Here is a 17824-nt window from a genome sequence, read left to right as displayed (position 1 = left end):
TTGAACGGCATTGCATCACTGAATCCTCCACCATTAACATCTTCAGTTTTACCATTGATTAGTAACTTAACTGGACAAGCCATTTACATAATGTGGCTACATGAGATCAAAGGATGGAAATTCTGCAGCAAGGACCTCGCTTCCTGATTTTCCACCATCTGCAAGGCACAAGTCAGGATTGTGATGGAATATCTCCCACAACACTGAAGTAGCTCAACACCATCCAAAAGAAAGCTGCCTACTTGATCAGCACCCCATCCACCCCCTTGAATAGTGACTCCCTCCACACTGGTCACAGCGGCAACTGTATGTACCAACTACAAGACAAGCAGATCCGACCTCTCACCCGGAGTTACGGCCAGAAAACTGGACGATGCTTGGGGCTGGGCATTCAGGGCATAACTTGTCAAAGCTCCTTTGAAATCACCTTTTCAAATCTGCATCCTCTACCAACTAGAAGGACAAGGGCAGCAGACACATAAGGAAACACCACCACAGCCAGAGGAGTCCTTTTCTGAGCTAGCATCTGCCCAATCAAGCCCATAAATATTTTCTATATTTCAGTGGCATGCCCTTCTCAATTTAAGAAATTTAATTTTCAGTTAACTAATTTGATTTTCATAACTTAATTGGGAAATATAGAACACCATATTTAATATTGAAAAACAAATTAGTTTGTACCATTGTACCAATGAGATTGCACCAAGAAATTTGAAATGGTAATTTCCAGATGCCAGCCTAATTGGGAAATATAGAACACCATATTACGTTCCCCAATTAGGTTGGCATCTAGAAATTACTGTTTCAAATTGTTTGGTGCAATTTTATTTCCAGGTGCCAGTAAAAGAATACTTGAGGTGGCCAGTGCTAAATGAGCCTCGATCCTAGCTGATACACATTGGAAATAAATGGTTGGAATGAAATAACTTCTGATCATTATTCAACCACCCTGCTCCAAAATGTATCTGTGTGAACATCAGGTGAAGAAAGGAACATGTTCAGTGGTGAATGCCCCTTCCTTGAATTGACTGATACCATTCAGTTAGCAAAGGTACAAGGGACATGCAGGTGCCCGCTGAACAAAATTCCTACCTCCCAGTGAGGAGGGGAGAACATTGGAAAAGGGGAGCTGAAAAGTTTACCACTCAATAAGTCTACAAAAATATTCAGGGAATCAGTTGTGAATCCAAATGAGAATTTTGTTCATGTACTTGTACTGACACTGGCCTGTTCGTTGCAGCCAAACGCCAATTTATATGGCTCACACCCTTTCTATTTGGTGATGGAAGAGGATGGATCAGCTCATGGTGTTTTCCTATTAAACAGTAATGCCAAGGGTAAGAAATTGACTTAGCCTTTCTGATATACAAATGCAACTCTGATTAAAATTAGAGATCTGCTCGACCTATTCAATACTAAATCACCTCGGTCAAGTAATGCACTGTAGACTTTTTGCCATGTTGATATGTTGTAAATTTGTTTTGGCCTTTCACTCTTTCTGTTTTTAGGTCCGTGTTCTTTGACGGCACATTTTGCAATAAGAGGCCTACTTGCAAATGCAGAATATATATTAATTTTATCTATAAAGTAATTTGAAAAATTTCCTCCCTGTCTTTCTTACGGGATTTTGCTGGTCATTTTCCAATTCCGTTAGTACAGCAAAATAATGCTGGAAATACGGTCATACTCAGAAGGTCAGTTGGCACCTGTAGAGATAGAAACATTTTTTACATTTTAGGTTGATGACATTTCATCAGATCAGGCTTCTGCCATGTGTCGAAAAAACAATCTTTATCCAAGGACTGTTACTTCTTTGCACTTTTCCATGTGTCACTAAGTTAACAATCCTGTTTATATTATCCATGTGATACTGATATTTAAGAATATGCTGTCATGGAAATTAACACAATTATGTTTTATCCAGACATATTACTTCAGCCAACCCCTGCTCTAACCTGGAGGACGATTGGGGGAATCCTTGATTTTTATATGTTCTTGGGTCCAGACCCAAAAACAGTGATAAGACAGTACATGGATGTTATCGGTAAGATTGAAACCACTACTTGCTACTTATCCATCACCGAATACGTTAAAGGCTGGGAAAACAAACTTTTCAGGGAATCAAGGGCATGGGGAATGTGTGAAAAAATGAACATAGAACATAGAACAGTACAGCACAGAACAGGCCCTTCGGCCCTCGATGTTGTGCCGAGCCGTGATCACCCTACTCAAACCCACGTATCCACCCTATACCCGTAACCCAATAACCCCCCCTTAACCTTACTTTTTAGGACACTACGGGCAATTTAGCATGGCCAATCCACCTAACCCGCACATCTTTGGACTGTGGGAGGAAACCGGAGCACCCGGAGGAAACCCACGCACACACGGGGAGGATGTGCAGACTCCGCACAGACAGTGATCCAGCCGGGAATCGAACCTGGGACCCTGGAGCTGTGAAGCATTTATGCTAACCACCATGCTACCGTGCTGCCCACAAAAGTTGAAACCCAAGATCCGCAATGATCTTATTGATTGGCGGAGTAGGCTTGATGGGCTGTATGGTCTTCTCTTGCTCCTAATTATTATGTCCTTATGCCGAATAATCAGCAGGAATTCGCACACAACATAAAAATTAAATACTTTAATCTGTTATGGTGCATAGCTATTTTTAACGTGGTGATTCAGAAATTTTCTGTGGTTGTGTACAATACTCTGTGCTATGTTTTAATAACTGTGTAGGTTATCCAATAATGCCTCCATACTGGAGTCTAGGATTCCATCTGTGTCGATGGGGTTACTGGAGCACCAACATCACCCGGCAGGTTGTGGAGAACATGACCAGAGCCAACATGCCACAGGTGAGGGAGAGGTTAAAGGTCATTTCACTTAACGAAAATCTTGTTTCCCAAATAAACTGACCTCAAAGGGTATTCCATGGAACTGCTATAGGATCTAAGCACTGGCCTTTAGCAACGTATCAGAAAAAACTTTCTTTTGTAATAAAATCTTCAATAATTGAGCTTGTTTGTAGAATTATATAGTATGTTGTGATACTTTTAGAGCCGAATAACTTAATTTCCCAGCAACCAACAGTAATTACTGAAGAACAACATTTGTGTCTCTGCATGGTGATCTCCTTTCCCACACTATCTCTCTCCCCTTTTTGCGGTAACAAACAAACTAAAATCTACATACAATAGGTCCTCGCTTAAAGTTGTGGATGCGTTCCTGAAAATCACAACGGTAAGGAAAACAACTTTAGGTGAATTATGGGATCCCATAGGAATCAATGTTAAAGCAGGACTGAATTTCCTCCGGCGTTTCTTGCCTGGAAAAAGCAATGTATGAATTGAAATACTGTATTGCACCTGTGAAGCACTGTGCCATTCCTAACTGGGTTAACTTGCAAACTACAAGAAATCACTGAATGTAACAGAAATACTGTATGAATTCAAATTGGATAACCCTAAATCGCCCAAACAAGCCACGAGTAGCAACACTTCTCTGTCTTACATACTACCTCCTAAAACTCAGCTCAACTTTTTGCTTGCTTTACTTTCCCATACTTTCTCTCCCCCTCTTTTCCCACTGTCTCTCTATCTCTCTGCTTTCTTACTCTGTCTTTTTCTCTCTCTGCTTTCCCATTCTGTCTATCTCTCTCTGAGGCTGCACCTAGGGAACGGAGCCTTGACCCCTTCCTGATAGTTGAGCCCCTGTTCTGGACTGTCAATTGAGTGTGGAATGGGCACAGATTGAGACAGAGAACTCGCATGCTCCAGCGCCCCCCCAAATCCCTGATGAATGTAGCTCCAAAACACTCACCGACACCGTCCAGGACAAAAGCAGCCAGCTTGATTGACACCTATCCACCACCTTAAACATTCACTATTTCCACTACTGACACACAAGTGGTAGCTGTATATCATCTCAAGATGCAACAACTCGCTAAGCCTCCTTCAAAACCCACAACCTGTACCAAGGATAATAGACACTTGGGAACACCACCGCCTGCAGGTTCCCTTCCAAGTCACCATCCTGACTTGGAACTGAATCACCATTCCATGGGTATCTCTGGGTCAAAATCCCTTCCAAACAGCACAGTGGGTGTACCTATACAGCACATGGAATGTGGCTTACCATCACCTTCTCAAAGGCAATTAGAAATAGGCAATAAATGCTGGCCCAGTCAATGATGCCCACATCCTGCGAACAAATTAAAAATAAATAGTGTTGCTATATAGGCAATATTCCCTAGCAGGCAATAATCGTCTTAACTGTGTGGATCTTTTAGTATTTCAATTAGGAAACTTGCATGTGGGGATAGATTGGTGCAGATATCCAGCAGTTTTTGTCCATAACTAAAATGAATCTGCACAAGTTCATAGAATCCCTACAGTGCAGAAGGAGGCCATTCGGCCCACTGAGTCTGCACCGACACTTGGAAAGAGCACCCCACCTAGTCCCATGCCCTCATCTTATCCCAGTAACCCCACCTAACGTTTTGGATACTAACATGGCCAATCCACCTAACGTGCACATCTTATTGGGGGGAAAAAATCACTCTTACCTATGCTCATTTAATTCTCATTTTCTTGTAAGAGAGATGCTTTTACATTGTGTATATATAGACTGAACACCCAAGAATAGATTTTGCAATACAAAAAAATGAAATTTTAATATATGGATTTTGCAAAATCTGCATGATTGATTACCAGCAGGATACAGAATTTTCTTTTCGTTAATGATTTTCCCTTCTGTAGGATGTGCAGTGGAATGACATAGATTACATGGACCAGAGAAAGGACTTCACTTACAACTTGCAGTACTTTGGAGACTATGCACAGATGGTGAAAGAGTTTCACCAGAGGGGATTGAAGTACGTCATGATCGTGGTGAGGAGAAAATAAATTCAAATTATCCAAGATCAATAAGTATTTTGATAATTAATTTGATTCCCATATTAAAAGTTTAAATTTAATGTTTATTGTAAAGTTCACCAACATTTTAAAATATGTAGAAATGCTGAAGTTCTTCCAAAGCTACTTTTCTATTTCCTTTCATTTTCCACATCAATATAGTTCTTAAGTTGTATGTACTATAGATTTCTCCACGGTACGAGATTGTTTTGGCAGTAGTGGACTGATTACATTTTATTGGTCTGAAGGTAGTACAAATTCCAATCCAGAGTCGAACACAAGTGTTTCTTACAGTGTTGGAAAGGGAGGAGAAATTGTTGTCCATGATTACAGAAACTTATGGAGTTGAAAATAGATAATCGTAAAAGTAGCTCATGATTCACAAAGGCATTCATGGAGCTCATCAATGCCATCAAATAGATATGGCACACAATACCATGAAGGGGCAGACAAGAAGTAGTGCAACAGTCCCAAGCAGACTTAAACAGCTTTGTCTGCTCCTTGGCAAAACATTCTTAATTTCTGGCCAAGGACAGCACTGTAATACAATGGTTAGCACATTTTTTTCGCAGCTCCAGGGTCACTGTCTGTGCAGAGTCTGCATGTTCTCCCTGTGTCTGTGGGGGTTTCCTCCGGGTGCTCCGGTTTCCTCCCACAACCCAAAGATGTGTGCAGGTTAGGTGGAATGGCCATGATAAATTGCCCTTAGTAACCAAAAAGGTTAGGTGGGGTTACTGGGTTACGGGGATAGGGTGGAGGCTTAAGTTGGGTGCTCTTTCCAAGAGCCGGTGCAGACTCGTTGGGCCGAATGGCCTCCTTCACTGTAAATTCTATGATTCTAGTTGGGATGGCAGCCTCTAACTAAGTTCCGATGATGTACTTAGGAAATTCCCTTAGGCTGCCTCTCTACAAATAGAATATTTTGCTGCAGCATTTTTCCAATTTTGGTATTTCTTTTTATTGATCTAATGCACTAGTTGAAAAATTTAGTCTGTAAAATATTATTGATTTACTTCAGAAGAGCCAAAGACTTCATGGTGCCACCTTTGTAATCCCTGAGCCGATATTGTGAACTTGAGCTGTCAACATCAGTACTACACCAACCAAGTGGTCAGTCTTGGTTTGTTAAGCGTTTTAAAAAGCTTTTTAGAGTACCCAATTCATTTTTTCCAATTAAGGGGCAATTTAGCATGACCAATCCACCTAGCTTGCACATTTTTGGGTTGTGGGGGCGAAACCCACGCAAACACAGGGAGAATGTGCAAAATCTACACGGACAGTGACCCAGAGCCGGGATCGAACCTGGGACCTCGGCGCCGTGAGACCGCAGTGCTAACCCACTGTGCCACCGTGCTGTCCTGGTTTGTTAAGCGTTGGCATGTTATTCAAACATATTGCAGTTGGAGGGTGAACGTCTCCATCTCGTGTGCGAGGTTGGGGCTGTTACAGCTGAAGGTGGTGTATAGAGCACACCTTACAAGGGCGAGGATGAGCCGTCTCTTTGAGGGGGTAGAAGTTGTGTGTGAATGTTGCGGGGGCGGGGGGGCAAACCACATTGATATGTTTTGCTCCTGCCCAAAGATTGAGGATTGCTGGAAGGAGGTGTTTAGTGATGCACGTGAAACTGGACCCAGGCCCTCAGGAGGCCATATTCAGGGTGTTGGATCAGCCAGGGTTGGAAACGGGCGCAGAGGCAGATGTTGTCGCTTTCGCCTCGTTGATCGCCCGAAGGCGGATCCTGTTAGGATGGAGATCAACCGCCACCCTGTGCCCTGGCGTGGCGGGGGGTGGGGGGGCTTGCTGGAATCTTTGACACTTGAAAAGGTCAAATTTGAACTGAGGGGAAGAATGGAGGGGGTTCTACAATTCATGGGCGTTATTCATTATGCACTTTCAAGAATTGGATCACATCGAACATTGGGGGGGCTGGGAGGGTTTGGATGGGGGGGCAGAAAGGGACTGTATGTGTGAATGGTGACTATGGGTGATTCCTGATTCCTTTTTGTCATTTGTTTATGTGAACATGCGGGCTAATATTTGGGGTTTGGTGGGAGGAAAGGATCGTTGTTATTGATATGGTGATTGACGTTACATTCATTACTGATTATTGTTTACTGTTGGGTGTAATTTTGGGAGAAAATGTGAAAAAGGAGAATAAAAATATATTTTTTAAAACATTGCAGCCGATCTTACCCTTGTCCAAAATAGATGCATTTTCAATGAGCTCTTGATATGCCACGCTAAATTGTTTTGTCAACCTTGTTTTGAAGTCCGGTTGTGCATCTGTAGTGAGTCTCTCCAGTTCAATTTTCTTTAAGAATTCTTAACACTGAAGCTCTTTGATTTGTCCTGTAGGATCCAGGTATCAGTAGTACACAGAGAGCAGGGAAATACAAACCATATGATGACGGTGTGAAGAGAGGTGTTTTTATCAAAAATGAAACTGGTCAACCGTTGATAGGAAAGGTCAGTGCATCAACGAGAAGTTCTAATTTTATATTTAACCGGTTTATGCAACTTCTGTAAATGTCAGCTGCAAGCTCATATGTTAGATACCTTTCAGAACAGATGAAAACATTCATTTATTCATTATGAAAAAACTATCACATTTCAAACTCAGCTACCTGTGCATTTGTGCAATTAACCACTATTGTAATTTTCCTGATTATGCAGTCAGTTTCTGCGATGATATTTTCAATACGTATCTCCCTGGAACAGAGAATTAGTTTCTCTGGTCCCATACAGGACAATGGACAACAAGACTTTGCAACTGGTCCTGGTCTATCTCAATCTCCTTCGCTTCAGCCCAGATGGTGTCCTGCTCTTGGAAGACCTCCTTAAATGTACTTCAAGTATTCTTTAGCTGGCCACATCTTTTTCCATCTGGCAGTGTCCATTCTATTCCCAATCTGGCAGTCTGGACATCTCGGAGGATCATTATGTGTCTTCCCAGCCATATTATTCTCTCTGTCATGATGTCTTGTGGGTACCTCTGACCAGTTCTCTGCAGTACTTCTCATTGATGATGCTGTCTCTCCTATGTGATGCCCAGATCTTACATGGCAGCCCTGGTGAAAGACGTCCAACATATTTTTCACTTTTGCTGTTCTCTTCCATGTCTTTCTGGCATAAATTGTGGTTGGTACTATTACAATTTCATGATATTTTTTTTTTAATTTGAAGTACCCAATTATTTTCTAATTAAGGGGCAATTTAGCATGGCCAATCCACCTAACCTGCACATTTTTTGGGTTGTGGGGATGAAGCCCACGCAGACATGAGGAGAATGTGCCAACTCCACACGGACAGTGACCCAGCGCCAGGAATTCGAACCCCCGGATACTCAGCGCCGTAGAGAGCAGTGTTAACCACTGTGCCACGTGCAGCCCAACTTCATGACAATGTTAATAGTGTTGGATGCCCTGCCTGCATGGAACCATTGGAAAACCAATGTTGCTTTGCCAATTCATGTGCGGATGTTGACAGAAATGTTGCTTCCTTGGTAGGCAAAGTGATCGATATCCTTGATGTTGCCTGATGGTGATGAGCAGTCCTTGTTAACGTCCAGCTGTCATTGTTTTGGTCTTCTCGCAGTCGACCAACCTTGGTGCCGCCACCCAAGACTGGTGGTTATGCCTAGGAGAATGCATGATTCTTTGGCCAGCAAGGCGATGTTGTCTGAGAAATCCAGGTCCATCATCTGATTGTGTTTCCACAGGATGCGAAAGTCTGCATCCATTGTTACCTTCTTTATGATGAAATCAATAACCACGAGGAAAAGGAATGGGAAGAGTATGCAGCTTAGCCGTACTCCTATAATGATGTTGAAGGAGTCGTTGGTGCCCGTGCTGATGTATCAGCTGGACTAGCGATACAAGACTTTGAGGATGTTAATGTACCACACTGGGATGTCATACTGTCTTGCGATATACCAGAATAGTTGTCATTAGATCTATTGAAAGCCTCCTAGAAATAAATCAAATTTCCCTCGTATGATTGCTCTCAAATAATATTATACAGCAGACAGCATCATCACAAAGCATATCTCTGAGTCTTAAAACCTTACCTATTTAAACTTTATTAAGAGACGTAAAAACAAATATTGGAGTTGCACAAATACACCAGTGTGTGCAGTTAAATATAAAAACGAATTAATTGTGACTCCCTATGATGAGAGTCAGGAATAAGAAAGCTGAAGTTTAATTTCAGTTAAAATAAAACGATTTCAGAATACAATTCTCCTTTTGAGCATCTGCTGCCATCAAAAATTCAGAGGTATCTAAAGGTTTGGAGCTGTGTAAATCTACAATGTCACGGCAATGTCAAGGCCAGCATTTGTTGCCCATCCCTAATTACCCTTGGAAGGTGTTGGTGAGCCATTTTCTTAAACCACTGCAATCCATCCGGTATGACTTTTCTGTAATGGTTTGATATAATTGAGTGGCTTGCCCATCAGACTAGACTGGATTCAAAGGCACACTTAAATTGTGTTTTGGTCTATTTTGTTTAGGTTTGGCCTGGCCCAACTGCCTTCCCAGATTTTACAAATCCCGAGACCTTGGCCTGGTGGTACGAGAATATTAAGGAATTTCATGATAAAGTGTCCTTTGATGGGATGTGGATTGTAAGTATATAATTCTGTCCTGTAGTGAAAGGATTATTAAAGCTGTGAACAGTAAATCCAATATGTATTAGATAGCTACTTTATTTCTCATATCAAAATGCATTCTTAATTTGAAGTTGCATTATTCAAGATGTATGGTGATTCAGATCGTTTTTGTGCTAATTGTCCACTTTTGCTGTGTAACTTAGTGCTTCAAATTATTGTTTAATAGATAGACTTTAACATATAGAAAGACTTCAAATTATTGGGCTGGACTGAATATACGCAGTAAAATCCAAGGGTTTGTATAAGCAGTACTAGGGAACTGGGAATGTGTAACTGTTCCTGCCCTTCAGGTGACTGGGTACTGCCCCATTATCTGTATAACCACAGACCGGTTCATTAATGCTATTGAAAGGATACCATTGAAATACTGAAGATGTTTTGTTTTGAGAAAACAAGTTATGCTTTTGTATTTAAAATGGCATTGCGTTCAACACTTGTAATTGTGCAGCATGAGTGTCATCCTTACTACAAGGTCATTCCAGGTGTTTTCAGCAGCGCATGGGTGAGTGAAAAATCATTTGGAACAAGAGAGTATGCTGAACTGCATTATTTTATATATTTAAAATGAAAAGTCTTTAACACTGATGATCATAATGTGCCATTTAGGAGCAGTTGGTAGAGGTGGTTTTAAAGATGCAGAGGAAGATGCATCTATGTGACCTGACTGAGATGAACCTGTTTTTAAAAGTTGGCAATGCTGCAAAACTAAAACCAGTTTTGTTCCACAGGATATGAATGAACCATCTGACTTTATTTCTGGAGGGATATATGGCTGTCCAGACAACAATTTAGAAAACCCTCCTTATGTACCAGGTAAAAATCTAATTAATCAGTGAAAGCAAGAAATGTCTTCCAATCTCCTTCTACCAAGCCCTCTGCACCATTTCTTTGCAGTATTGTTAAGGTTCTTTTGCTTTAGTACACGCTGATTTATCTGATTTGTTCTTGCATGTTTCTTGGCCATCTGGTTTTTGTGGGAAAGACTTCAATTAACTCATTACTATTTTGTGTTTGCAGGTGTGACTGGAGGGCATTTGAGGTCTGCCACAATATGTATGTCTGGAAAACAATATCTGTCATCACATTATAACCTGCACAGCCTTTATGGCTTGACTGAGGCCATCGCTTCCCATAAGTTAGTGACAATTGAAACAGCAATGCATTTTTACGGTTTTTACTGGACATAATGTTGTAATCTGTGAAGCAGGACAAGGCTTTTTGAACACTGTGCTGAATATCTTCAAAATTTGCAAAAGCAAATCTTTGAACTCCGCTGCTAGTTGCTCTCCAGTATGTTGAGCAAATGGATATTGAAGTGTGAGCTTTAGATGAATGTTGTCAAGACTATCCACCAAAGCTTCATCCTGCCTTCACTAGATGTGAACATCCAGTTTACATCACTGAATGGCAATCAAAAGAAGAAACCTTGGCATTATTTCCCTCCCTAAACCAAAGCACTGGTATCAATTGTCGCACTTCTACAATTGCTCAGGCCAGTAACCAAACTGGGACCTTCTTCATCTCAATGCTTCTGGTTCAGGTACTCATTAAACAAATTCATGAGTCACTGTGGGGAGCTCCTGATTTGAAATTCCCAACGTGCTGGCTACTGCCTAAAAGCCGAAGGGAATAGGCTGCCCCAGAATCCATTTTGGGCCACAGATTCTATTGCTGTTCTACTTGCTCTCAGGCGCATATATGACACCTCTGTTTGACACTTATCAGATCCTAATGCAGTGTAGTTTGACCTGTGAATGCCCAGCAAGTTTGGAACAAAACACAGCATGGACTGCTTGGGCAAAATGGTCTGTTTCTGTACCGTAAATACCATGCAATAATCTAAACAATGATATTGCTCTGACAGTCGGGTTAAGAAGTCCTTCAGGGATCAAGTGACTACATTTTTTTGGCAGCAAGGTCAGGGTACTGGAGGGATGCTGACCGGTACATTGGGTGTGTGCTTCCATTAATCTTAAGACTATTATTGAAATAGCTTATGCAACATATTTTGAAATGAGGTTGATACATCAATGACAACAGGTGCACAAGTAGTGATTTTGAAAACTCACCACTATTCTTAGAATTCCCCCTATACCAAAAAGCGCCGACATTCTAAATAGTGAACAGGGATTCTCACTCCCTGACTCCAATGCAGGCTTCAGTGGATGCTATTCAGGTCAAACTATATTTTCAAGTTATCCCCCTGGTATAACCCATACCTTCACCGAAGATTTTATCTACTTACCACTTAGTAGCATCAATGTCCTGGATCCTGCATTGCTAAGTAAGTAAAGTAGACTTTAGGAATAACCACTTTTTCAGGTTAAGTTAAGTTATTTTATTATTATATTTTTTCTTTTAAAAGCTGCAAACACTTTCTTTACAGAAAGGTAAAAAGGTCTTGCTTCTGGATCCTGCTGGTTGGTTGAAGGGACCTTCAGGCCCACCTTGACAATCAATCTTCTTTAAAGTCTGGTCTTCTTGAGATGTGTTCGCTGGTTAGCTCTGTTGCTGTGTCTTGTCGATCCCATGTATTGAGCTATAAGAGCTGGCTCTGCTAGCTATCTCTCAGCTGACTGACTCCTGTTTAAATTCTAGTCTCCCTTAGATGTATAGCTGTTTAAGCTCGGCTACTTGTCTTGTCTTTCCCATGACCGAGCTGTGAGAGCTGAATATGCTTCTCTCTCTCAGTTCTCTGAGTTCTGATCTGCTTCTGCTTCTGCTCCCTGGGTTTATATTCTCTTTCTAACAGTTATTAAGTTTTTATTACCTTATTGTAAATTACCTTATTTCACTTTGATTGTTAAAAAGTATCTTTGATCTAAACATTCTAATACAACTACTTATTCATTTTGGGCATGATCTGATTACATTGTACTTTGTGATGTTCAAAGTTCCTTTGTGATATTCAAAAAATGCTTTCGTTTCAAGAGGTGTTACTTTTAATTTCTGTCATTTGAATAGTTTAATTTTCCAATTGTCCCCAGCTTATAACTTTGCCTTTGATTTTGACTTTAAATTATGTTTCTCATAGACAGGTTGTCTCCAATTTTCTTTAATTTACTTGATGTTAGTAGAATTTCACACTTGGAATTGACACCAAATTCAACTGAACATCATCCATCCTTCCCAGCTGTTTACTAAGAGAGTTAATTTCAATGAAGGTGTGAAACCTTTGCTTTTAACTGTATGCTAAAATTTCACTTGGTTATGACTTGAAAGATCTGCCTGTTTTAAACATTCGTCACTTAATTCAATTGAAACTCTCATCCATGCTTTTCCAGATGCTTCCTCAGATAGTTACATTCAATGAAGGTGTGAGCCATTGTTTTAGCTTAATACATGAATCCTGTGTGTTTGCTAAACCTGCTTGTGAGAAAGAATCTGCATTTTAAAATCCTGCTCTTTGCAGCTGCTTTTAACCTTATGTGGGATCTTTCCCTGTATCCTCTCATGTTTCTCTCAGACCAGATATTGCCAGACTTCCATGTTTCAAATGACACATTTTTCTGTATTTTCAAGAACAGTAGTTTCAGTATATATCTATAATTTGAAAAAGTTGAATGGTTATTGGCAGTAGTCAATGTTTGGATATTTTCAACCACTGTTTGTTTTAGCATTGTCTCTTGTCTTGTGTCTAGTGCTTTGATCAAGGTGATAGGAAAACGTCCATTTGTGATTTCACGGTCCACATTCCCCAGTCATGGTCGTTATGCTGGACATTGGACTGGGGACATCCTGAGTGACTGGAATGACATGTATTATACCATCCCAGGTATGGAAATTAAAGTGGACTTTTGCCAATAAACCTACTTGTTTTTCTCCAAGGAGGTTACCTGATGTGCTGGAGTGTTTCCAAGGATATTGATCTTATTTGTGGAGGCTTATGTGCTTTCCACAATGTCTAACTGCTTGACTTTACATTTACGCTCCAGTGGTTGTGTTTCTAGTGTGTGCCATAGCTCAGTTGGTAGCATGCAGTTTCACCTCTGAGTCAGAAGGCTGTGGGTTCAAATACCATTCCTGGTGTTGATCTTATTTTTTATAAATGTATTTTATTACAAACATGTATGAAAGCAGGTTACAGCGAATAAACACCCCGGGAAACATACTTCCCAATCATCAACAATACATTCTGTTTTCTTCACGGTCACAAACATTCCCCATCTTTCCGCAAACCCCTCTGAAGAGCCCCTTAACTCAGATCTTATCTTCTCTAATTGCAAGAAGTCATACAGATCACCCAACCAAGCCGCCAACCCCGGTGGCGATGCCGTCCGCCTCTCCAGCAAAATTCTCCGCCGTGCAACCAGAGGCGAAGGCCAAGACATCGGCCTTCCTCTTCTCCATGAGCTCCGGCTTCTCTGAAACCCCAAATATCGCCACCAAAGGGTCAGGGATCCGCCTCCCCCTCCACGATCCTGGCTAAGACCGCAAACACTCTCGCCCAGAATCGTCCCAATTTTTCGCAACCCCAAAACATGTGCGCATGATTCACTGGCCCCTGTCCACACCTCTCCTGGTGTTGATCTTAAAAGTGAAAACTGACACTCCTGTGCAGTAGTGAGGGAGTCCTGCAGGTGATGTCAAAGGTGCTTTCTTTCACTTGTGATTAAAAAACCAATGCCCTCTCGGGTGATGAGAAACAATCCCAGTTATCCTCAGTGTCTTGACCAACATCACAAAAACAGGGGGCTGGATTCTCCGATTTTCAGGCTATGTCCTGACGCCGGCATGCGAACGGTGGCATTTTACAACCAGAAATTTGGCACATAACAGCCACCAATCCACCATTTGGAGAGGGGCTAGCAGGCAGGCAGCGTAGAGCACCCGGCTCTAGCTGCCAAAGTGGCCGGAGAATTGCTGGGTCCGTGGCCGCGCATGTGCACTGCAGCGGGCTGACCCCCGGACCACCTCCCCCAACAGTGCCCCCTGCCAAAGTCCCCCTGCCTGCAGATGGGCTCACCCCCGACTGTGAGTCCACAGCCGCCACGCTGAGTTCCCGACAAATAATAGAATGAGAGACCCACGTCGTCGGGTACACGGCCAGTCGGGGGCAGAGCATCGGGGGGGGGGCTTCAGGTAACCTCCTGAGGCTGTCGATACCGTGCGCGGCCTACTCCTAGAGTACGCTGCTTTGGAGGGGGTGGAGCATTGCAAAGCCGCCCCTGATTTCGGCACGAATGTTGATTCTCCGGCCGATTGCCGAACGCGGTTTCGGCATTGGCAGACTGGAGCATCCCGCCCAGGTTATCTGCTCGTTGTCACAATGCTGTTTGTGGGAACTTACTGTATGTCACCTTGTGCCATATTTCCTCCATTTAAACAGTATCTGAACTTCAAAGATACTTAATTGTCTCTAAAATACTTTCGATATCCTTTGGTCATGAAAGACACCATATCAATGTAAGTCTTTCTTTCAGTCAGTTAACATAAACCGTTAATAGTAAAATGCCGTTCTGGAGAGCATAGTAGTAACTTGCATAAAATTAGCAGAGCATGGCAGAAGGGGACAGAGCTAAAGGTAACAGGGCATTAGTGACTAAGATGATAGGAAAATAAAAATATTAAGTCTAAAGGCACTATCTGTGCACAATGCATTTGCATCAAAAATGGTGAATAAATAGTTTGGATTGAAATAAATAGGTTTGATCTAACAGCCATTACGGAGACTCGGTTGCAAGTTGACCAAGGTTGGGATGGTCCAGCAGATATAAATCAGAAAATTAGAGGTGCATTTAACAAAGATAATATAGTAATCATGGGGCTTGAATCTTCATATAGACTGGTTGAAGAGTCAATAGTTGGAATCGGGGGATGGTGGTCACTGTATCGGAATAAGGGGGTCACCATTTTGGATTGAAATGAGGAAAAATCTTTACTCAAAGGATTGTGGATCTTTAGAAATCTCTATCCTTGAGGCTGTGAATGCCCAAGTATTGAGTATATTCAAGACTGAGAGTGATACATGTTTAAACACTAGGAGCATCAAGGAATATGGGTTAATGTGGGGAAAATGGATTTGAAGGAGAGGATCAGCCATGAGTTTATTGAATAGAACATAGAACAGTACAGCACAGAACAGGCCCTTCGGCCCTCGATGTTGTGCCGAGCAATGATCACCCTACTCAAACCCACGTATCCACCCTATACCCGTAACCCAATGATGAAGCAGTCTTGAAAGAATGGATGGCTTGCTTCTGCTCCCCTTTCCTATGTCCTTAAGCTACCATGATTATGTTAGTGGTGTGATTGATCAACCAACATTCGCCTTTAACTCTAATAAATGAAAAGCTCTGAAGCATTTGGAAGGAAATCATTTAGTCATTCTTAAAGTTTTTTGTTTACTGACCTTTAGCTGGAATATTTAAATATATCTTCTGATGTCTATAGTATCAAAACACGTCACAGTAAAATGAATACTATTGTGAACCACAAAGATTTACAGCCATTAGAGAGATTTCAAGGGAATACTTGTGAACAAAGTCGCCTGTCTAATTGTACAAGGAATCTGTTGACTAAAGTATGTCGAAAATTACAAAAACGATTGGTGGCAAGAAGGCTACAGGTGTTAATCCTTCGGCGAAACCAGAGTTTGCGTGGATCATTGGGAGGGAAGATGGCGTAGACAGCCCTGGCGGGTGTGGCTGCGCTTATTACAGTGGAAACGCTGATTGGGGTATTGGCGTAAGAGTTTGAAAGCAATTCGAGAAACACTTTGATAAGCAAGGAAAGGTGACGATGGTAACCCTCAAAAAGACAATTGAGGAGGTGCTTGACCCAATTTGGGAGAAGCTGGGGAAAACCTCAAAGGCTGTGAAGGAATATGGAGAGGTGCTGAAGGGGGTGGAGATGGCCTTGTCACGGCATAGTTTCCTCAGATGTTTGCCAAGCTGGTAGGGAGGGATGGGTGAATGTCCCCTCCAGAATTGGGTAGGGCCCACCGAACTCTCCAGCAGAAGCCCCGGGCAAACGTGCCACCATGTGCAGTGGTTGTTAGATTCCACAGCTACGAGGAGAAGGAGCGGGTCCTGAAATGGGCCAAAGAGAATCGGGATTTAAGGTGGGAAGGAAGCGCCATCCAGACGTTGGAGCAGAGTTGGCGAAGAGGTGAGCAGTTTTAATGTGACAAAGTCAGCGCTATACAAGAACGTAGTGGGGTATGGAGTGGTGTACCGGCGAAGCTGAGAGTTATTTTGGGTCGAAAGACTACTTTTTCAATACATCAGAGTTATCAAAGAGCGGGAACTTGGATTTAATTGAAAAGGTTTGATTGGTACTTTAAAAAGGGGCGACGGGGTAGGGTTTGTTTGAGATGTTTTGTATTTTGTATATGTTGCATGGTGGGGGATGAGGAGGCCAAGGTTATTGGGGGTTATGGCTAAGTTAAGAGTATGGAAAATACATCGCCCTCGATGGGAAGTTAAGCATCGCAAGGGTGTTAGATTTTGTTATCCATTTGCAGCGGAGGCTGGTTGGGTAGCTTTCACTTTCCACACAGGCAATGACCTAAGCAGGAATTGAACCTGGGACTCTGGCGCTGTGAAGCAACAGTGCTAACCACTGTGTGGTGAAGTGAAGCCCTTCACAGGATGAACTCCACGTCTTCACGCGGTAGGCTGTTTTTGATCCAGCTTTTTTTTTTTAAATTTAGATTAGCCAATTATGTTTTCCAATTAAGGGGCAATTTAGCGTGGCCAATCCACCTACTCTGCACATTTTTGGGTTGTGGGGGCGAAACCCACACAGACACGGGGAGAATGTGCAAACTCCACACGGACAGTGACCCAGAGCCGGGATCGAACCTGGGACCTCAGCGCCGTGAGGCGGTTGTGCTAACCACTAGGCCACCGTGCTGCCCTTGATCCAGCTTTAAGTGGTGCTTGACCAGACCAAGCCCAGGATGAGTTGTTTCTTCTTGGCGGTGAACAATAGGTGCGAGAGCTGTTCCGGGGGTCCAGCCAACCAGGCCCACAGGTTCTGGTTTTGTCCCAAGCTTGTGAACTTTAGGGTCACATTCTTCAGCACCAGGAATGTGGAACTGGTGCCCTGTCTCTTTTTTTTGCCATATTTGTGCAGTTGAACTCGCCCAGGACTGCAGACAGGTGTTGGGGCAGATGTTCTTGCCTTCGCCTCGTTGATTGTCCAGAGGGGGGGGGGGTTCTGCTGGAAGGGGGTCCGCATGTCCATACAGCACCTCTGTATGATTGATGGAATTTGTGCACCTCGAGAAGAT

At 42.4% G+C, this 17824-nt stretch overlaps 1 protein-coding gene across 3 annotated transcripts in view; it reads left to right on the top strand.

Annotated features, from left to right (window-relative positions):
• The window catches only part of gaa (alpha glucosidase), a 79055-nt gene that overhangs the window by 43581 nt on the left and 17650 nt on the right, over positions 1–17824 (top strand). For all 3 annotated transcript variants that reach the window (XM_038777203.1, XM_038777201.1, XM_038777202.1), the window contains exons 5-13: positions 1241–1337; positions 1925–2044; positions 2743–2861; positions 4764–4895; positions 7275–7385; positions 9430–9543; positions 10317–10401; positions 10606–10723; positions 13230–13363. In XM_038777203.1, the coding sequence (XP_038633131.1) occupies positions 1241–1337; positions 1925–2044; positions 2743–2861; positions 4764–4895; positions 7275–7385; positions 9430–9543; positions 10317–10401; positions 10606–10723; positions 13230–13363 (1030 nt within the window). The remainder of the gene's footprint in view (positions 1–1240; positions 1338–1924; positions 2045–2742; positions 2862–4763; positions 4896–7274; positions 7386–9429; positions 9544–10316; positions 10402–10605; positions 10724–13229; positions 13364–17824) is intronic.

Source organism: Scyliorhinus canicula, chromosome 18 (genome assembly GCF_902713615.1).
Source record: "Scyliorhinus canicula chromosome 18, sScyCan1.1, whole genome shotgun sequence".
NCBI lineage: Eukaryota > Metazoa > Chordata > Chondrichthyes > Carcharhiniformes > Scyliorhinidae > Scyliorhinus > Scyliorhinus canicula.
This window is presented reverse-complemented; position numbering and strand designations above follow the sequence as displayed.